Source organism: Bacillus rossius, chromosome 18 (assembly GCF_032445375.1).
Source record: "Bacillus rossius redtenbacheri isolate Brsri chromosome 18, Brsri_v3, whole genome shotgun sequence".
Classification (NCBI taxonomy): domain Eukaryota; kingdom Metazoa; phylum Arthropoda; class Insecta; order Phasmatodea; family Bacillidae; genus Bacillus; species Bacillus rossius.
This window is the reverse complement of record NC_086345.1, coordinates 9,457,023-9,480,679: the sequence shown is the minus strand read 5'-3', so window position 1 is coordinate 9,480,679 and position 23,657 is coordinate 9,457,023. Positions and strand designations below refer to the sequence as shown.

Here is a 23,657-nt window from a genome sequence, read left to right as displayed (position 1 = left end):
TACTTATATTTGAGTAATTACAGATTATATTACGGTGTAGTTTATGTTAAGGGTAAAGTATATTAACTGGCTGGCAAAGTATGGTGTTTGGCTGTATTCGTGTATGGTTAGTACCAAAACTAATACGTAATATGTAGGGCCACGATTTTTTCGCACAAGCGAAATAACGCGAAATAAAACGATATTGAGAGTTAACACCACCGAAACGCGAAAAATAGAATACGTACCATATAAACACGAAATGCATTACAATAACATCGTTAGATGCCAAATTTTTGTTTACGACGTTTCTTGGATCAATTATCTTTGTAGGCGTTTCAAACACACTTCTCCAATATACAAATATAACAGAAGATTTTAATATTTCATAGTTTTTTCACGGATAATAATCTTCCTAGTTTTAGGTTATATCAAACATTGAAAATATTTGGTTATATACGCACGTTAGAAAAACAGTGCCGCCATTATGCGAAGATTGTGAACAGACACCGTTAGCCAACACGCAAAGCGCAAATACAATTGTATTGAGCGTAATAATTTTCCGCGTGCGTTTCATAACGTAATTTAAAAGCTGGGAAAAAATTTGTCGTTTTTTGACTAAGTAAATGTACTGCAGCACCCGAAGCTTTAAAATCTTTATGACGTGCAGCGCATCGCCAGTGTAAAGAGAAAAAAAAATATTAATGTTTCGTGTATTGGCACGATTGCATTAAACATTATTTTTGTAAAAAAAAAAAAGTGGTTTACAACGTCCGTGACTATACTTTTGCCGTGCTGAAATTTAGATTTAGAGTTATATTTTCATTACATTTTACAACATTTTACGTTCGTTAAGTTTTCGTGGATTTTTTTCTCTGTGTTCCTGTTTTAGGAAGATGTAGCAACATCGTGTAACAAACAAAAAAAATGCCTAAAAATAAACCAACAGTGGCTGCACGTGCAGCAGAATTTTCAAAAGAAGGGTTTTATGTGAGTGACGGTAAAATACTGATGTGTAAATTTTGCGACTGTCGTTTAGAGTTTGAAAGGAAAGATACACTAAACAAACACACTCAGTCCGAGAGACACAAAAATGGGAAGCAAAGGCAACAAACTTCAAAACGGCAGCTTTCAATTTATGAGGCAGAGCCAGTGCTAAAACGAGCCAAGCAACAAAAAGATGAATTTGTACTGGAAACAGTTGAAGCATTTATTGCTGCTGGAATTCCTGTTGAGAAACTGGACAGCTGCAAACTTAGGGAATGGCTAGCAAAACATGTCGGTGGTGCTGGTGATATACCTAGTGCAGACTGGGTAAGAAAAAAATATATTCCTCTTTTAAGGGAAAAGAAAGAGGCAGAGATCAGAGAAAAAGTGGCAGACCAGAAAGTTGTAATTATGGCAGATGAAACCACAGATAAAGCAAATAACTGTGTGTTCAATATTCTTTTCCAGATATTGCAACCAGGGGCAGAACATAGCATTTTACTTGGAGCATCATGTGTACTTGAAGCTGCAAATGCTGTCAGCTGCTCGAAAGCTGTGATTGACATATGCACCAAGTATGAAATCAAAGAAGAAAACATAGTTGCATATGTAACTGACGGTGCTAGATATATGACCAGATCTGCAAGCACTTTGAAAGGTATATTTGGTGAACATGTGTACCACGTGCAGTGCTGGGCACATAAAATCAATCTGGTAGGGCAGATCTGGCAGAACAGTTTGGAGGATTTAAACCTGTTTGTGATCAAGGTAAAAAATGCTTTTTTGAACACACGAAAGAGACGGCATGCTTACCTCAACTTTTTGAGGGACAAGAATGGAGAAGATAATGCGAAGATGTTTCCACTGCCCATTGTGACACGATGGAACACGTGGTTTCATGCTGTTTTCTACCTGGCTGACCACCTGCATAACATTGTTAGCTTCTTCGAACAACTGAGTGAAGAAAATAATGCTGGTGTGAAATTCATAAAGGGACTGCAAGAAACTGAGATACAAGCCCTGGAAGCTCAGTGTGTGTTTGTCACTGAAAATTGTGCCTGCTTTGTTGACACAATAAACTTCTTGGAGGGATCCTCCTACCCAACTGCCCACCTCCTCTATTCAAAGCTTCAGAAGCTTCAAATTTCATTGGAAGTTCTAACAAAAGGAATTTTTCCAGAGAGTGTTGAAAAGTTACTGAGCAAAATGAAAAGTGTTCAGTCTGCAGCCTTGAAAGAACTGTTCAAACAGACATCACAGCTTAGCTTACTAAAGCTACATGATTTGGTCTCAAGTGATCCTTCTCATGCATTTTTTCGTGATATTGATGCCCTGCTCAACCCCAAAAATATTGGGAATGTGAGTATAGAAGGCAAAAACTTCTCCAAAATGGTTGATTCTCTACCGTTCCTACAAAATGTGCCAAGAACTGCAGTGGCAGCAGGTTATATGTCCCTTCAAAAGCTTGTAAACATTGAACTACAAAAACCACACACAGACAATGTAGACATAGTGAACCTCATGTGTCAACTAAAATGTGACTTTCCTGAATTTGCTGCAGCTGCACTAAAATTAATGTGGATACCAACATCAAATGTTGACACTGAAAGGTCATTTTCTAAATATTCTGTAATTGTCAGTGACCGGAGAAGATCTCTTTTGCCTGAGAATGCAGAACTTTTAACTATGGTCGCTTTCTCATGATTTGTGAATAATGATAACCAATATAAAATACTGCCACCTATATATAAATGTGCCTTTACCAAATATGAGAAGAACAATGTCAAAATTATGTCCTAAGTTATGTTTATCGTGTTTTTATACTTGCTTTTATACACAATCTACACCGTTAGTATTTATTTACTTTGAACAATGTTTTAATTAACTTTAAGCAAAAATTGTAAATATTAAAATAAGGGATTATAATTACATTTAATATCACTGTCCTTAAATCTTCGAAATAAATCATAAAGACAATACAAAAGAAATTTGAATTTTTATGACGATAAAGACGAAATCTCAAAATCTTTAGGACGAAATTTCCCAAAAAATAAAACCGTAAAATCTTGGCTCTAGTAATATGGAATAAGTAAATGTCGTATGTCGTGGTAAGGCGTATACCCTGTATTCTGAGGTAGATGAACTCAGAATTCTCCTATCTGAATACTCTGCTAACACTGTAGTATTTAACTATCGTGGTTGACACGAACTTCTTGTTTCAATTGCGGGCACCAAGTTTTTGGCGACACATCGCAAGGGAAACGTCTTCTATCGACCATGGCATCGTGGAATTCCCTCTATTCTCTCTTTTTTCCTTTTACAACTCTCTCTTCCACTTCCCAGGATTGTTGTAGCAACCAGCGAGCTCGCAACTAGCGAGCTCGCAACTAGGAGAAAGAATACTAAGCAGTCATAGTAAAAATCAAATGTACTGTAGTTAAACCTGTGTATAACTCAAGTAATGCTTGCAGAAAAAGGAATTGGCATCCAAAGAATAATTAATGAAAACAAGAACTTATTAAACTACGGCAATTTCCAAATACTAAACTTACTGGCTTGCCTTAGCTATCCCTATTAGTGTGGTTGCTGGTACAACTTATAATACAAATGCGTATTTAAAAATAATAATTAATTTACAATAAACATGAAATAGTGAAATAAACCTGTAAACGGGTGACCATTTACAAGACGTGTTTGAAACCTTAGTCCTGTTGGTGTTGCATAGATGCAGTAAATGTTTGATGTACAATTTCCTCACTTATGTAAGGTTTTTTTTTTTTTTTTAAAAAAAACCCTTAATAGTGGGGATGGTTGTTTAGGTTTGGTTACCTGCATAGATTTACTTTTAAGTTGTGTTAACTGTTGGTCATCTTCATTAAAAACACTATAAAATTTGGTTTGCTTAAGTTATTTACATTATACACCAATCCCTCACTTAGCACGACTAATTTGTTCCTAAAAATGTTCGTGTTAATCGAAATCGCGTATTCTGAAGCATTAGTCCCCATAAATATAAGGCTAAATTATTTAATGTGTTCCAAGATGTGTAGGGAAGTAATCTTTACATAATATAAATGCGTAGAATAATACTTGAAAATGCATATGTCATATCATTTATCTTTTTAAGCCTACCACCGAATACGTTAGATAAAGAAAACATGGCACAGTGTAACGGGAGATAAGTGGTAACATATTTACAGTCAGTCAGCAGGTTGGCTTGCCCGCCCAGGCGTGACCTTCAACACGCGCGTGCGTCTGTCTGCCTGCTGTTGCAAGCAGCTGGATCCTTTGTTATTACGTTTAAAACTTAACAAAATTAAAACACTTTTATGAAATTAAGAACCGACCGGTTTTATATAACTTTAAAACACACAGCCATATGTAAACATTTAATTTGTTATGCACACCTCTTATAAAAGCGGCTATGTAAACAAATCAGTTAACAGATAAACAGATTTAGATTTTCCCTAGAGCACAAACATAACATTAAAATACGGGTACACTCCCTATTTAACACGGTTGTCGGGGGACATAACTTTTACCCGCGTTGTTGCATAACCGCGATGTTTCGATGTGACCAAGGTCAAAAGGCATAAAACACCGCCTGTGTTCTAATAGGTCGGCAAGCACGCACAGTATAGACGGCGCGCCTTTGTGCGGACTTTGCATCCGCAGTTTCCACTAAACACGGGTGAAAAAAGAAAAATAATAAATTTTAAAGATAAATATTAAATGTTGAATTGTTTTTATTTTTCCGCGTGCCGCGCACAGTTTGTCGCACGGCCTACGAGCGCGCCACACGCCGCCATACACACGTGCGGCACACAAGCTGCTGCTGCCAGTCTCGTGGTGTTAGCCACAGTATCTGCTTCGTCAGTGTCCGTAACAAAGTAAGTGCAGTGTGTGCGGTTACACACGATTCTGTGGTCAAAGTCTTCTAAAAAGAAAGGCCGTAGTGATACTTCAAACCGAATATGAATCGCAAAGTACCGAGTTTGATTGACAAAATAAAAATTCTAGATTTACTTACAGATAGCTTGTCTTTTGTAGAAGCAGGCCGCAGATACAGGAAAAAAACGATTCTAGCATTCGTACAATAAAAAATAAAGAATCGTCTATCGTGTCAAGTGGTTAAACTTTATTATCCATGCTTACAGTAAATTATAAATGGTCACATGTGGGAAACAAAAATTGCGCCAATTTAATTTTAGCGCAATCAGTGACGCCGTATTAAAAACCGTGTTAAACTTTGTCTTTACTTATTTCACCAAACGCTGTGTCGAGTTGCTGAGTGTGTGTGGCTCGGATCGGCAAGTGTTATATTCCCCAGCCTCTGTTTAAAGGTCGGGAGACCGCTACACATAAACATTTCCGGGACTTGTTTACTACCTCACGGCAAAAGTGGTACAGTATGGTTCACGTAAATATTGGACCACTGGGAATTCCTGGGCAAAGATTAAAAATACGCTAGCCGATTTACTTTACTATTTAATGTTAAAACATTATACCAAAGTAAAAAGATGAACTTGTATAATACAATGAATTACCCAATAATATTACGTCTGTAGGTTTAAGTTGTAACAAAACATTTATATACAGATGTCGAGTAAAGTACCAATTAAGATTCTGGAGTGGAATTTTAAACACCGGACTACCTGATTTTGCCTTGTACGCAGCGACGCTGCTCAGTCAAGTGACTCATGCTCTGCCTGTGTGCTGCGTGAACACATTCCCTCCCCCACTCCCCCTGGTGTTTCTGCCCGCTCTAATCTCTACCTCTCTCCATGTTCTCGGCTAGCCTCTCCCTACCCAGCGCTTGCCGACAACCAAGCCTATCCAACATCAATCCCCAGCCGAGTCACGCTGGATAATGTCGCTGGACGGTGGGCTTTATCAGGTCCCCGTTCCGATGCTTCATTTGTGAGATAAAGCGACGTTAAGAACTAGTGTTTCAGAAAATATCACTGGGCTGGATTGGACCATAATTTGAAAACCCTACAAGATAGAGGAATAATGTACGGAGATATCTTGTTTATAATTTTACTGCGGACATTTTCTACGCCTAGGCTTTTTTCTGCCCGATGCTTAGTTTGTTAGTTACAACGCAAAATTATCCTAATCGGCTGTCAACCATTTATTCCATTATTTTTATTCATTTCTGACTGGGGGACATGGTTTGACCCGCGATATACCCGATTCCGCGATCAATCGGGGCGCGATATACCGGGAGTTTACTGTATGTACAATATGTACATATACAAAACATAAAAGTTAGTTAAATATTTTCTGGGGCTAAATTAACACTATCATCTTGCTTTTTTTTTTAAAAACGTGTCCAATTTCATCTGCTTTGGTTTCTGTACGGTACGGCCTGGTCTGCAGCCGTGCATCAACGGTACGGCCTGGTCTGCGGCCTGGCATCAACAGTACGGCCCGGTGTTTGTTTATCTGCGTGCGCATCTCTTTCCCCTCGCATTCCAAACCACTCTTCCCCCCTCGAATTCCATACCAGACGTCGCGTCGTTTCCGAGATTTTTTTTAGCCTGTGGCAATTTCGTGCTAACTGAAATTTACAGACGTGCTATTCGAGACTAGGGCAGTAAAATTTACATCGTGCTAACTGAAGTCGCATTAATTGAAGACGTGCTATGCGAGGGATTGGTGTATTGGTAATTCCTAATCAATTTTCAGACAATATCTCAGTATTATTACTGTAGCTAACCTAACTTAACTGATAATTTTCACAATACATATGACAGTATTTGAAATATGTAACCTAATCTCATCTCTTGTATCACAACACCCTCTTAAAGAATGATTGTAAAACATGTCAAGAATTAAAAAAAAATATATTTGGATGTTCTAATTAATTTTTTAACAGAAAAGTGGATCTGCTTTAGAATTACACATAAGCCTCGCACCCTCGATATTTAGACTATAACAATAAGTATTTTATTAGAATAAGCCACACCAAACTAAAACATAGACCTTAGAATCATATTTCAACTTTCTGTGTATCAAGTTTTTTTTTTATTCCGGACTTGCATAATCATTCCAAATTATAAAATGCCTTAAAGGTTTCCTGTAAAAATAATATAAAATTCTTGAAGTAGTTTGTAGATACATACACGTCTCTACGGATGGAAAAAACATACTACTACTGACAGGAACAACAGAAATTAAAATAAACCAGAATTTGCATGGGGAATGCACTGCGGGTAGGGTAGGCACTACGTACAGGCAGGCACCGTCCAAAAGACAAGTACCTCCAGTAACAAAACAAAAAGGACACAAGGTGTCACAACTAAGTCAAGACAAAATAACACTTAGACACAAAAAAACATTCTCAAGTATTGTGTAAAATTAATAGTAGGTACATTAATGAAAATAGAGAACAACAATACTTATAAAAATGTTAATACAAGTACAAGAAAAAAGAGCTATTAATTAATATTACAAACTACTAGAGGGCCAGATAATAAGAAGTTATTGCAGTTAATTATTATACTGTATACACATTTGGCTAATTTATTAAAGTTGGTTGTTAATCTTTATAAAATGTCATTTCTTATTGTGGTTAGTACACGGAGACTGTAATTTACTATTAAACTGTGGTAATCTTATACCAGTACCTATAGTTGAGAAGTTTTTACAGTTTAGTTTGTAATTGTAATAGCGGCTAACAATAAGTGAATCAATCTCAACTCTGCATTCAGACAACAAACCTAGGTTAGGATGAGGATAGTTTTTATTACTTATAATCCTGAAAAAATGTACTGGATAATTTTTTTTTTTTTTTTTTTTTTTTTCAATTTTGTCACTGTGTGATTTATTAGTGCCATTCAAAATTTGTAAGTATTAATACCAGCTTTAAAAAAAATAGAAATGAAGTTTGTTGTTTTTGAAGTGAAACTCCTGTGGGTGCGAAGGCAGTATTTTAATGGAGCTTCTCTGTGAAACCTTGTTGTACAATGGTTTCTGGTGCTAAATGGGTGCGGACGGTGCGGAGTTGCCCTGCCGTGTGGCCTCGAGCGGGCTCCGCGTGGTTGAACGTGGTTGAACCCCGCCACGCGGCAGGGATAGCCCGGCTTGCTGGCGTCTAGTAAGGGAGTACAGTAAAACCTTTTTTTTCGACCCCATTTATTGCGACCACCTCTCTGTTACAACCCGATTTCGAGGTACCGTGAAAAAATTGCCGAAAATCAGAAGAAAATCGGACAGAAAATAAGTTATTTGTGGTGAGCAGCGTGTTACTGCGTTTCTCTTGCCGAGTGCTGTACTGCCGTAGGCAGCGCATATCTAAAAATAGATACCACTTCCTGTCGACCGCAGTCAGCGCTTGAGAACCCCCATTCCACGTGCCTTCAATGCAGGAAAAACCCTCCGGCCGCAGCGTGTGAACATGGTAGTCGGCCGCTCGCTCGCCCTTGCTCACCCTCTCCCCGTACCGTGCGCTGCGGCCGATCTCGAATGCTGCTTGTACTTGTTAACAATCACGTTATCTGCTTGTTTTAACGAGAGTATAAATATACATATATTTAAACTGACAGCAAATTGATAAAAGCTTTGTGTGTCCGCAAAAAAGGGCACAACACTGGCCCGCCAGTTGTTTTCATTCAAAACGTGGCTAAAGAACATGCATGGATCAGGCTGAAAACATCCGGCAATACGTGTAGGTTATAAGGAATCTTGTTATGAATTGAGATGTTATGTTTTTCGAGTAGATATACACAGCAACCGATTGGATTCACGCCCGCCTCGACTTGTTTTAACTGCCGCAGCGATGTTTATTTTGACAGCTCAAGCAATTATCTTTTCCCGTGGGTTGAAAGAAAAAGGTCGCTTCTCCCAGCAAAAAAAAAAAAGCTACGCCACTTATTCCCCACGCAGGAAACACACTGGCTGCCATCTGTCTCCCCTGCATTTATCTTTCTTCTAACATTCCACGTCTCGCCTCTCGCGCGAGTAATAACGCAGCGATCACGCATTGGGCCAATTTATGCTTTGTTTGGTGACAGCAGCTTGATTTTATTCGTACATTCCTTTTCATAGGACCCTTGCTATTAAAATACATTTATATTTAAGTTTGAAAGCTTGTAAATTCCTTGCCAGAGATGACTGAACTCGAACTTGGTGTGAAAATTGACATATTTTGACATACAGTAGAATCAAACTGATGCGAACCCTCACGGTTTCTGGAAAAACGGACTTATAAACGGAATGGTCTCAATAGAGAATTCGGGAAAATTTTTAACCCCCCCCCCCAAATATATCCAAATACATAAAATACTCGCGCTAAATGAATTCGCATCACGCGAGTTCGGCTATGCTAGCCGGCTGGTTGTTATTTTCGTTCAAAACGTGGCAAAGGAACTTGTGTGGATCAGGTAGAAAACATTAGGCTAAAAACGAAAGATATAAGAACAATGCTATCCTGAAATGCTGTGACATGTTTTTGGAGTAGATAATCACAGCGACAGAACGACAGGATGCGCTCCCGCCCTTGCCGTCAGCGATGTTTATTTTGACAGCTCAAGCAATTATCTTTTCCACGTCCCTTCGCAGCGTAAAAAAAGAAAGAAAAAAAAACAAGTTGGGAATGGACTATAAAACCAGGCATTTGTCGCATGCGGTGTGGGAGGGGAGGAGGATGCTGGCCGGACGAGTTTCTTACGCTCTCGCAGAAGCTACCACAGCGGCTTTACGTGCGTGCGGGCGGGTAAGATATCATGACAGCTGAGACGGCTTTTCATGCCATAGTGGACGCGCAGAGCTCGGCTAGACACTTCCGCGTGGACAGTCTAGAGGGGTGGTATCTATTTTTAGCCGACTTTTGTATGCCTGCCTGCTTACAGTACAAGATAAACGTGAACACACAGCGCCCAACAAAGTGTAACAGTCCTGTTTTTCGGCAGATTTTACTCAAATTTTCGACTTTCTCTGCTTAAATTTTTCACAGTTTCTCAAAAAACGGTCGTATAAACGGAATGGACGCATCAGAAGGGGGCGGGGGGGGGGGGGGCATCGGTGGGATTCTACTGTACTTTTTTTTTTGGGTGTGTTTTGGTGGGGAGGGAGGGGTCTGAAAATATTTACAACGATCTTACCCCTCCCTCATAATAGCCCAATTTTACGGTAGAAGGGAGGGTGAAATGAGCATTTTCTCACTGAAGGATTTTCAAAGGGGAGCGAAGTTGGGGTGTTACAAGGGAGGACACTAGATGGTTTGTGTGTCAGGGAGGGATGAGCTAGCCTTGAAGAATTTTAACGAGGGGAGAGAGGGGTGAGCTTATGCGTCATGAAGCCGCTGCCGCCAGCCAGCCGGACGAGCTTCGTGTGCGCCCACTCGCGTTGCAGAACCTACAGCTGCCATATGTTTAAAGGAAATGTCCCATTATATTTTTGTTATTCTTACATGGACATTATTGGAAGTATTAAAGCCGACACAAAAATATGATGTGTGTTAAAATTAACAGATTTTAATGATCTTTCATTTAGTTTTTTTTTTTTTTAATTTTTTTCTGATTTTCACATTTTGGCCAAAATGTCCAATTTTTTGACGGTTCCCGAGAATGTATTCGTAATATCACTGCTTCGTTAAATCCGGGGCTCGTGACATCGGGGTTATAGTGTATTTAACTACGGCAAGCAGAAAACGTACATGTAAACTAACCAGTAAAAATAAACTGTCTTTTGACATATTTTCTTTAGAGGTGGCCTGTAGGGCGACGGACTTGTCAGGAAGGTTGAAGTGGGTTTAAAGCGAAGCCGTCTAGCATTGTGAGTGACAGCATCCTGCCATTGTACGGCTGGTTTCTTAGCGAGTAGCGGTTTGGGGGGGGGGGGGGGGGGGGGTTCAAATCAACTGAAAATTTCGGAAAACATCTATTACGACCCCCCCTCTATTACGACCCTATTCCTGGGAACCGTGAGGGGTCGTTTCAGAGAAGTTTGACTGTAGTTGGGCAGAGGGTTTGAGCTCATTGTTATGCACCGCGCCACAACCCATATTCGCAAGTAAATGGTGTTCTTCCAAGTACGTATTATTTTTTAGTTGTGTAAATCAGTGTTGTTTAACAGTGATACATGAAAATTGTTTTAGCCGTGTAACTAATATATTTGTGGCCGCTGATTTTCGCGCTTTAGTTTGACAGTGCAATTATTTGTCACTAATTATTCTTTGATTTGCTAAATAACACACCCCAAGCTTGTAAATAAGTTAAGTCCGACTAAGAATAAAAGAAGGTTGGAACAAATTACATGCGTGAAATATTCATCATTTTTAGTTTCACTATGTGACAATATGGTTAGAATGTAAAGAATCACTGTGACGTAGGTCTGTGCCATTTAGTTTTCGCATAACAAAGCGGCGGACATGTCGTCATTGTTCATTAATTTAATGGCAGAATATTATCAATGCCTATTAATGCATTGCAGAATGTCTTTTAAGTCTATTGACAGAATCTGTTGCAAATCAATTATCAGGTAATATTTTCAGAACTAAAAAAATCAGTTAAAAAATGCTTGATCATGTCTAACTTATACATAATATAAAATTATATTAAAAACTAATTTATCAATAATCAATCCTAGCTTTGATATTTAATAAACAAATTTTCGTTATTTTGAGAGTATTTTAACAGTGTGAAATATTTATTGTTAATTAAATGATTGATCAATAATTATTGATAAATTGTGCAGTTATTTTAATTGAGTAATAATTTTATTAATTCATGTTTATTTACAAAATTGTCTTTTTTTCTCTCTTTCTCTCTCTCTCTCTCTCTCTCTCTCTCTCTCTCTCTGTCGTTTTACCTTTTACAATATACAGTAAACTCTCGATTATCCGTGTTAATTGGGACCTTCCGATGCCCGGATAATTGAATGCCCATAAAAAAACCCGGATAATCCGTTTCACCACTTAAAAATGGTGTATTTACTGGCAAAAGAGTGTCTCTTCAGTAGAATTCTATGAGTACAAGCAAAGGCTTTGTATACCGTGTCCCAGCTTATTGGACCGTAAACAATACTGTAGGGCCGCGACGTCTTGGCGTGTCGTTTTGCGGTGTAGCGGGGAAGAGTAAATGAGAAGGGAAGCAGCTGCGCGCGCACATCAGCCGCTATGCGGTTCATAGCAAAAACATCAGGCGCCACGCTCTAAGTCTGAAGTGAGCAATGGAGCCCGACGCAGGACATTCAAGATACAATAAAGTAATACATAGTGGGGAAAGGGGAATTATAAGTAGTTTAATCCAGTGTTGTAATGAAGAAGCTTCCAACAAATGTCTGCTAGTTCCTCTTGCAAAAGCAACCGAAAGAGCTGCGCGATACACAGGTATAAGCCAAAGATCAGTTTCGCGCATCCGAAAACACAACTGAGAGACGCCAAATAAAAAACAAACAAACCAGGCAATAAATATAATTATAACTTTAAATAATAATACTTACATTATAAGTTTTTCAACGCATTCCCCGTATTTTCATCCGCGGTTTGTTTGTTTTGCATTTGGCAATTTTCCAGACTTTCTGCACCGCTTGTTTGAATATTTGTTAGCTACAAGTGTAGCCGATATTGCTACCCGAGGATGGTTTGCTAGAAATATGGTTTTCGGCCCCCTCAAAATGACTAAATTTTTTCTTTCAGACTGCTATTCTGGAAAAAATACCAACCCGAGTGCATAAAAGTGGTAAGGTTCTTGACGTGCGTGAAAGTGTCATGTCGATCGTCTTCACGTTTCAGCCAAACTAAATGGAAAAGAAAGCATCAACGAGGGAGTTAGCTGCAAGTCTTAATTAATTGTGTTTCCTACAGCAACCCACAATTACAAATTTAGTTCTTAACTTTTAAAGTATTGTATATCTATGTTTAACTATGTTTAACTATGTTTAACTAAGCTGCCCAGTCGAGCAAATAGTGCACTACCTTTAAATAATAAATTACCGTAAAGCATTATCGCATCTTTGTATCATTAAGATCTGCGCTGTGTTGCACCGTACGTGAGATTGTTCCCGACCAATGTTATCAGAACGGCATGAAGACTTCTAGGCCGTTGCTATCAGCGGAGTAGGCAAGGCGGGACGTGTCGATTACAAGGTCGCTGAGCTCTAGGGAGTCGACCCGCCAAGACGTCGCGGCCCTACAGTACTGGCACTGTGTTGCCGCCATCCTTCTCCTGTCCCCTTTATTGCTACCGGAGGGAGAGCGGCGACAGTCCCAACTCAGCATCTCCCTCCACCCTTTTACGACCTAAACCAAACAAACACAGCATTGTCAACATCTGCCGGTAGATGTTTTCATGCTTTTACGTTTAGAAGGCCCTGCCACACTGTCTGATATACTAGCAAACTGCAAAAGTTTTTCTTCACTTTTATTAATGTCTCGCACGGTTTGGATTCCAATTTCATATTCCTGTGCTAATTTCGCGGCAGTTTCTCCTTTCTTTAACCTGTCCACAACTTCTAACTTCTCTGCTATTGTCAGCACTTTACGTTTCCTTTTACCAGACATGATTACAAAAACAAAGGTGCCTGGGAGAACAAACTGATGTAAATAACTGGGTGAAAAATGCCTCTTCCAGCCGTCAGGAGTGTGGGAAGGTAAAAGAGGTAGAGGGACCTTTTTCTTTTTTAGCGTGGCGGGGCGCTGTGAAAAGAACGCTTGAAAAGAAAATGAAAAGGGGGTGAGGGGGGGGGGGAGGATTTGAGCCGGAAGCAGCAGTCAAGGCATTCCTTTTTGGTTTAAAATGTGACAAATTGACGGGTGAAGGTGGCAGGGAACGAGGGTCTGAAGGGTCAGACACAGCAGTAAATGAAAAAAAAAAAGTGCAGCGCAGTCGCGGCGTAGCTACACGCCGTCATTTTTTTTACAACTTCATAAAAAAATCAAGCACGGATAACCCGAAAACCGGATAATCCAGGCCCGGATAATCGAGAGTTTACTGTACTTGTGAGTCGATGATTGAATTGCCATAGAAGTTTCACTTCTATCACGTGTGCTGAGATACGTGTGCTCTTCTTTTTAAACTTGTTAACGTAATTTAATCAGATCCAAAGTTTCAAGAAGAACGTAGTGTAGTTTAAGGTTAGGATAACAAACATCCTTTTAAGTCTCAATCTCTGAATTTTATATAATAATGGTAGTAGTTTTCAGCATGCATCCAAGGTCCTTTATTTATTCCAACAGATTTAATTAACCAAAGAGGGATGTTACAGTAAGGTAAAACTCGTGTTGACAGACGTGTTAGTAGTCTTGTAGTGTAACAGTGTACTACTAATATTACTAATATCGGCAGGTGTGCTAAGTCGTCAGGTGCTGGGGTGACATGGCTGGTGGTTGTGTTGCAGTGTGGAGACAGCTGGCAGCCAGAACCCGGCAGTTCCTCTGCCAGCCAGGACTACACTCTGTGCAAGCAACAAGTGAAGGAGGAGATAACTATAGAAGAGCACCCTATAGCTGCAGGTACTTGCAATACTCTATACCTACAGTGTGTTGAGTGCACGGTGCAGCTACATAGCATGCTCATGATTGCCATAGTCTATTGAAAGAAGTTATAATGCACTTATAGTTATATTTTCAAAATGTTTACATCAAAACTTATTTTTAGCACAGTGACAGCACAGTTATTTTTGTAAGACAAGTGAAATAGAATTTTTCCTGAAAATTTTAGGAAACTTGACATTCTGAAAAACAACATGTCATTGCTACTTTACTACCATCTTAAGTACAAAATTAATTCAACTAAAATAATGGTTTTTGGTCTTAAAAGGAATCATAAATTCATGTTTTTAAAATTATTTCAAATGAATACACAACACAGTTTATAGTTGATAGATTTTTTGCAGAAAATATGCAGTGTTACTCAGTAACGGAATCAATAATTGGCGGTAATAAGTATTATATTAGTTACAATTTAAGCACATTTTGATAGTTGTGATCCAGGTACATTTACATACAGTATGCCAATGGATCCAGGGCTTCAAAAACTCATGTGTTTAGAAACCTTTCACGTGAATTCGTACTGATAAATCGTATTTTAGTAACACGCATGCAAGCCCAGAAAGCACAAAATAGTCATATAATGCAGAATAAGTATTTTAATAAGTTTTATTACTTTTGAGTCATATGATAAAAATTAAAATAAAACTATAGACAAAAATATATCATTTTTGTCTATAGATTTATTTTAATTTTTATGTAAATATAGTAAAAGCCTGTTTTTACGACTCCATTAAATACGACCACCTCTATTTTAGTTTTTGAGTAACTGTGAAAAATGTATATTAAAAAGTAAAAAAAAAATTGAAAGGTATTGGCCCAAAATTCATTCCACGCACGTTGCGCTGCATTTCTCTTGGTGAGCACTGTGTTGACACCCCTCCCCCTTGTTTATCCTCTCCTATCACTGATAGCCGATCCGTGGCACCCGGTTCGAAACCTGGCACTAGCCTTCGTGATATCATATGTCTTGCTTTTGGGCAGGCTACCCTCTCAGCTAACCTCTGTTATTACAACTTGGATTGGCGCTCTTTGGTATACCTCTTGGTTTGAATTATTGTTTGCTGACAACTCATTATGCATTGTTACTCACATAGTAGACTCCCGATTATCCGGATTGTGGGTCGGCCGTGTCATTTTTCCACAATCCCTGAATGCAAAAAAAAAATTATGACTTTTTTATGTCTGTGCGAGCACAATGGCAATGGCACTTGTGTAGCATTAAATGCAACGCAGTGAATTATTAATGCAACTAATTAATAATGTGACGAAACATGAAACATTAGTTTGTTCTTTCTTCAATAGCTATTGGCTTCCTTCATCGTATATTTATTTCCGATGACGCCCGAGTTTCAGCCACATGCCATCCCGCATGTCAGGCGTGTCGGCAGCAGCTCTGGAGAGAAGAGCCGTAAGCTTTCAGGGCTAATTTACCTCGCTCTTACTAGGATGCGCTAGTTGCAGATCATGGCAGGAACACGTCTAGTAAATAACAGTCAGGAATTACGTTAACAAATTAAATAAGTTTTTTCTGATCGTTAGATTTTTTAAAATCTTATTATAACTGAAATCTATCTCCTATATCATAAAAATTATTATTTTGTAACTCAGAAATGTTGGTAGTGCCTACATAAGAATTGTTATGCCCATGCTTTATTATGTAAACAATGCAGTACGTGAATTATTAAACTTAATTTTAGTAGGGTTAATATCAAAATGTTATTAAATATTTATTTCAATTTACATCTAATGTATTTAGACATATGTATATTAGTACTATGTAATAAATTTAACAAGAGTAGTGCTCTCGATTAAAATGGTAGTCAGAAAGCACACTTACTTGATTGGAAAACCAATTATTTTGATTAAAATACTCTCGTATTGAAAGAAAGCTCTATTTTACTGAAGCAACTTAGGGTGTTACTTTTAGATTGTAGGGAAGAAAAAAATTTTAATTTTATTTTCCTTCTTTCCTTTAACGGTGTTTTCCGGTTATGCCAGTAATTAACCCGTATAATTGGGAGAATGCTGTATTTGGTAACTTTTTTTTTGTTTGATTTGGTGAATGATTGTTGGCGATACGTACTTGATATTTTTATACTTCATTTTGTGAACAAATGTTAATGCTCGCTAACTATAAACGCCTTATACATGTCAGTAAAGAAGCATATAACTCTGTTCCCGCCCAGTGGTAAGTTTCATTCAAAACGTGGCATAGAATTCTTGTATTGATCTGGTAGAAAACTTCTGTTCATAAACACAAGAAATGATCAGGTTGTCCTGTCATGCTATGAAGTGTTTTTCGAATAGGGAATACACAGCGACTGTCACGACGTACGCTCACCCAGTGCGGGCAGTGTTTATCCTGGTTTGACAGCTGGGGGAATTATCCTATCTATCTTTCCCCGTAGGTCGACAAAAAGAAGTAACTTCACAGCACCAAAAAAAAAATAAAGGTCGTCCATTTTCCCCAAGCAGGGAACACACTCCACAGGGGACTGCTATCCGTCTTCACTTACATTCCCCTTTCTCTCCTCTGTGCTATGTGCCTATGTCACAGACTGACCTTTCTGACATGGTGTATAGTTACGATGGTCGTATAGTAATTCATTATTTCCTTATAAAATCAGCATCAGATCAACTTAGGGATTGTCAAAAGTGTAAGTTGCGCTGGCCAGTTAACTTTTTTTTTTTGTGTATACATCTTAGCTCTTGGTGTACAGTATTTAGAAGGAGTCATTTTGTGAAAACATCTTATTTCCTATTCTACTGCAAAATTTAGTAAAGAAATACTAATTCTTCAACCTGTTCACTTATTATTTTGTTATTGATAATATTGCTAGTACTAGAGAAAATACGTGCACTGGTAACCTAGTTTTTTCTTAAAGAATGGCTTTAACTCATTTTTTAGCTTTAGGAAGTAGCATGCATGTTGTTGAACCATACTAATTTTTTGGTACAGAAGACCATAAGTTCATTGCATCCTTTTACCAGGTAATTTCTTAGAAAAATTTACAAAAAGGTGCTAAAGTCATACTTGGTCTAAATTTGCCACTACCGCCTTAAGGTGGGTTTACACCAATCAAGCATCGTTCGCACACGTTTACGAGCGTTTGCAAACATTCACTTAGTTTTTTATCTACAGCCAGTCTCTTATTATCTCATCCAAGTTTCGATGCCAGCAATTTCGAAAATAATTCCTGAAGTCTGTGAAGCCATCGTAGATGTACTGAGGGAGTATGTAAAGGTAAGAAGAAAGTTTGAATTTTATTTATGAAAATGTTTATTAACTTTTGTAATGTTTAAAACAGTGAAATAAACCAAAATAAATTTATAATAAACCATGTAAATACGTTGTTTCGACTTATTTAAAATATTGAAAAATATTGAACACACAAACAAAAGTAGGAGAGTTGGGTAAAAGCATAAAAAAAACCTTTCGTGGAAAATAATCATTATTACATATTATCACTGAATTGAGATGTAGAGACGTGGGTGTTACCATCAACAGTAAACACGGCCGGTGCTGTATGTGCATTACCTCCCTCAGCATTGAAGGAAGCCCTTGCCGAAGTTGAAGCATTGCTTAAACAGATGACAGGGGAGAAAAAAGCATGGCATAGCATTGTGGATGTGGCTACTGTAAATTAGCTGTCGAATCATGAGGACGGGTGGAAGTAGGAACAGAATAGCATTGTGAGATCGGCTGATGCTGAGAACTAGCAGACACATCAAATAAGCCAATGTCAGCATCGAAAAGAATGTTATTAATGTAATGCTGAACTATAGCTTGCGTCTTCTTTTCGTAAGTTTTTAATTTCATAGCGACATGTTGACCATATACGTCAAAGGAAATACAATCTATTGAACGATTTAATATGTCGATAACTTGGCCAACTTGAGATGTAGGAGGTAATTTGTTTTGAGCACTTGTTTGGTGCATTAGGCTTGAAAATTTCCCTTCTGCTGGAGTAGATGCTCGTGAAATACTATCTCACTTACTTTTTGAGAAGTGGGTTCCTGTTCTGCTTTGTGTGAACCAGCTGCATGTATGTTCTCATCCTCAATCTCACTTTGATCACCAGATTTTGAAACCTTCTAACAGCCTATCTGCACCTAGATTAAGGGAAAAAAAAACTATAACTACCTTTCGAAAAATGATTTACCTACATATGTACATACTTAGGTATAACTTGCACATCAAACAAAAGTCCCACTGGGACTAGTATAATTTTATTAGCTGAAAATTGTAGCACGCAAGACAGTGTTCCCAATTCTTTCGTCATTTCTAACGCATGCTAATTTTGTATTCATTTAAAAAGTGTAAAAAGGTACTTTTTTTATTAACAGATGCCAGGAAATGAAAAAGAGTGATTACGTGTCTCCCTGGGGTTTAAACATAAGTGGAACTTTCCACATGCTGTTGAAGCTATCGACGGTAAACATGAGGTATTACAATGTTCGCCCGAAGTGGGAGTGAATAATTCAATTACCAGTCAGATTTCTGTATAGTTCTACTTGCCCTTTTGACGCTGACAACTTTATTTTTGTGGATGTCGTATGCCAAGGCAGAATTTTAGATGGCAGGGTTTTCAAAAATTCAATACTGTGTAAGGATATTCAGAATAGCTACTTTAATCTGCCAGAACCATCTAGATTGTCAAACGAAGAAATTCCCCTCTACCTCATGTTACTTTAGGAGGTGATGCTTTTGCATTGAGCAATAGTTTGATGAAACCGTATTCAGGACACTACTCAAAAGGCTCGTAGGAAAGAATTTTCATTTTCAGATTGAGTCGAGATAGAAGGGTGGTGGAAAATGATTTTATCATTTTATCTTCAGTATTTCATGTGCTACGGATCCTGAGAAAGCCTAGTGGGTTGTAATGGCATGTGTATACCTCTACAATTTTCTACGTCAGAGTTCAACTTATTTAATTTATTTTGCCCGGAGGGTGCTTTGGATACAGATGAGAATGGCGAGGTAGTACCTCATACTTGGAGAAACCAACACAATATTAAATCTCTACTTGCTTTGAAGAAACTACCAAGGAAACCATGAACGAATGTTAATAAATACTAGATGCATTTACTAAATACTTTTAGACAAATGAAGCCGTACCATGGCAAAACAATTGCTAATAATTTGATGATTATTATTATTATAATATTGTAATTTAATAGAGGCATTAAATCTATAGTTTACCAGTACAGTTAAAAAATTTTTGTTTGTTCATAATGCACCAAAATATATTTCGCAAATAGAAGTAAGTTGAACACAGATGAACACAGATGAACACACTATCAGCACACTAACAATGTTGAAGTGTCAATCACCTTTTATGTGGAACTCTTAATATGGATAAGTAAATAACTAGAGACATTAAAAGTACATAACACCGAATGTACAAATTTACCTGTGAATTTGTCGCCTGCGAGGTGTTTTGTGAATGTGATGAACTGAGAGTGTTTTGATAACGGTGTTTGTTCATTCATATCAGGGGCGTAGCCAGGGGGGGGTTTTAGGGGTTCTAACCCCCCCCTTAGCACCAAATCTTTAATTAATTTCTTACTCATCACTCAAACAAATTTCATATTAAAATTAATAAAATTTTTACCATTACAATATTTAAATTTAAGCACCGAAAACTGCTAAAATAGCACTATTTTACACCTTAAAATCCAAATTTTTCCGGGGGAGGACCCCCGGACCCCCCGCTTTAATACGGGGGGAGGGGGGCCATGCTTCTTAACACCCCCCATACGCAAATCCTAGCTACGCCACTGATTCATATACCGTATATACTCGTGTATAGCGCGCCCTTTTTTCCCCTCAAGTAAAGGAAAAAAATAAGGATGCGCGCTATACACGGAAAAAAAAAAAGTGAGTAGATGAGGCGGGGAGGAGTGGAAGTCGTTAACTGCCGGTTGACGGGTGACGTTTCTGGCCAGCCCCCCACACATACGCACAAGCAACAAGGCCTCTCTTTCACACACAAACACGCACACACACACACACACACACACACGTGCGCGCGCAAGCTCGCAGGTCTCTTGTTTATTTTTAGACCTCCCCCTCTACAGCTAGTAAAATAAAAGAGAGAGAGAGAGAGAGAGAGAGAGAGAGAATGTTGACACCAGTCCCCCTCCCACTTCCTTCGCTTCGTCGCAGCTGCTACCGGTGAGTTGAGTCATCTACTCTGTGTCACATTCCTGCCTGCCTCTCTTCCTCCCGCCCACGTACCAGTTGTGACGATACAGCGCTTCATTATCTTCCGTCTACACAGCAGAGTTTAAGTATTTTCCTGACGCATCACCACACATCAATTTAAATTATCATTTGTTTCATATGTAATTACTTAACAGGTACCACAAAATGTTAGTACAATTTATTTACGGGGAAAAAAAAAATTTTTCTTTGGAATTTGTTGCAAAAATCGTGGTGCGCGCTATACACGAGGGCGCGCTATACACGAGTAAATACGGTATTTCAAAGCCTCATAAGCAAACCATTTGCTCCTTTAAACAATAAACAATTCATTATTACACCTACTATTATTTCATGTATTTGTTAATTTGAACCATTTTGTCTTTGTATACTTAACACACTGAAGACAGTATCCTTCCAAAGTTACATCAAGAGATGCTTATCAATGTACAGACGGACATATGTACTTATAATTTTATTAATACCGATTTTTTAACTTTATAGTAGGTAATATTAATAATTAGGTACTTACTTACCTGTACCGGTTCCTTTAGATGGTGCTTCCTTGGTCTTTTGCCTTCTGAACGAGAAAAGAAAGGTTTTGATTTTCCCCTTCACAGATTCCATGCTTATTTCCATTTTAATGGCTTTGTCTTCCCAAGCATCATGTTAACAGTTTACTACGATGGAATTTATTGTCGGGTTGCCTTAATTCTGGCTTCCCTTTGTACAGCCCAATCAGGTGAAGGCACTTTTCATTTTCCCACTACACCTAAATAAACAGAAAAGCACTTCCAATGTAAAATTGACTTATTGGTTGGTAGCACTAGCAGTGCGTGTTCATGTATACTATCATTCTCACCTGCTGCTGGGGGGTTTACTCCAATGCACGTAACAAACTCTGAACCCTTTGATGTACCGACTCAAGGCGGAACCCACCCGAACGTTCGTGACTATGTTTGGTGCGGGTAAGTGTTCACACCTACGCACATCTTGTTTGCGAACAGTGTTTGCAAACGATGCACTCTTGGTGAAACACACCTTAACAATACTTTAAAGATGTTGACGTTCATCAAAAGTGAAAATATCTTAATTAAAAAAATCTATGATCATACTGAATACTTTATTTAGTTGGAGTTTTTATTTTTTAAACGCATTGATGAACAAGTGTTGAATATAAGTTTCACACTTAAGGGTTATGTGTTAATTTTTTTTTTTGTGATATCTTTGTGCTATGTCTAGACTGTACATGTGCAAAGTTTATGATTGTTAAATGGATGTAGATTATGATTATAACCTGAGCATATAATGTCTTTTTCCCTACTTTTATCCCGAATTTCAGTATTCCATCCAACTCGTGTGTGTGTGTGTGTGTGTGTGTGTCTCTATGTGTTTGTCTGTGTGTCTCTCTAAGTCTCTGTCGGTGTGTCTGTTTGTGCATCTCTCTAGGTGTTTGTCTTTGTCTCTCTGTGTGTGTGTGTGTCACCAGTGTGTGTCTATATAATCCCTTCTCCCCAGCTATTGGTATATTGATTTTGTTGTGATTAATTTATTATTTATAATTTTTGTGTGTTAAAGTTTTTTAGCTTTTGAGTTGTTACCAACAATGCTATTCTGTGAATATTACCATGATTTTCAAGGTAACCTGCTTTTTAACATATCCTTTCTACATTCTGTTTTTGTGTCACAATTATTTTTTTTTTACTCTGACAATTTTCATGCATTTATTCAAAAGTTCGTACTTTATCAATTTATCACACCCCAGACCACCTCGGCTAGCCAAAATTTGGTCTAAAGTGGACATACATAAACACTTAAAAAAAGATTAGGACCCTGAAAATTATTGTGGTTCTATAAGAAAATGTTACTAGTCGATTAAGGTATGTGAATAATGTCTCTCAGACACCAAACTGATATTAACATATTTTTATTGATACTTAAAGAAAATTCAGTCATTTTGTCCGCCATCTTGCGACCACACAAAGCAGTACATTCAGAGTAATCTGTACCTCGTCCAGAGAGTGGCTGACGAAACTCAGCACATCACCATCTACTTAGCTGGGGACTTCCCATAAAACCTGCCCTACCGCTGGCAACAACATTTATTCTTAACAATAACTATTTAGTACCTCCCCTCTTTGTGGGCCTGCCCTCGCTCTGTCACATGTCACTGTCCTTATCCCACATCTTCCGTCTCGCTTTAATTTCATCTGTGCAACCTATACCTCCCACACACCGTCTCCAATGATGACGCAACTTACGAAACTATTGTCCTCGCACAAAGAACCGGCTATGTTACAAAAATGGCAACGGAATATTACGTTATCACATTTTTTTACGAACAAAGACGAATAAAGAATTTTGGATTTAAAAAATAAAAATTGTCAAATTTCTTGTTTCATAAACACAACTGCACCCAAAACGTTATTTTAATTACTCCTTTTTGTACACGCATGAACAGTCCCAGAAGTTGAAGCAGATGACAGACTCTGATTCTGTGTTTCTTGCATCACCATGTGCGCTCGAATGTCGGACTGTTAATGGCCTGTCTTCTTTTGTGAAGAAAAGTGGAATGCAGAATATGACACTTCATTACTTCCAATATTGAAAAACAGTTTTTCTTGCTCTCAGAAAATTTTATAATAGTGTTCCATGCAGCTGCAGCCTCATTCCATGTGACGTCTGTATAATCACTACCAGCATCACTTTCATCCCCACTAGTTTCAGGTTCGTGGGAGGGGTTTTTCATTGCATCTATTATCTCTTCTGTTGTAATTGACATGGCAACAGGAATGTCTTTGTCGACCTGTAGCCACTCATTTAGATCTGTCACGGACAGTGTGTTCACAGGATTTTCCTTGTCAGCACATTCAACCATTTGTACAATTTCCGTGTATGTATTGTCTGTGTTTCCTGACACGTCTTCACCTCCGAACCCTAGGAAGTCTTCCTCATTGTCCTCGTCGTCCGTCACGTCTTAGATTGTTG

At 38.3% G+C, this 23,657-nt stretch overlaps 1 protein-coding gene across 9 annotated transcripts in view; it reads left to right on the top strand.

Annotated features, from left to right (window-relative positions):
- The window catches only part of LOC134541257 (gastrula zinc finger protein XlCGF26.1-like), a 237,742-nt gene that overhangs the window by 192,705 nt on the left and 21,380 nt on the right, over window positions 1-23,657 (top strand). For all 9 annotated transcript variants that reach the window (XM_063384543.1, XM_063384542.1, XM_063384541.1 and 6 more), the window contains one exon: window positions 14,311-14,425. In XM_063384543.1, coding sequence (XP_063240613.1) covers window positions 14,311-14,425 — 115 coding nt within the window. The remainder of the gene's footprint in view (window positions 1-14,310; window positions 14,426-23,657) is intronic.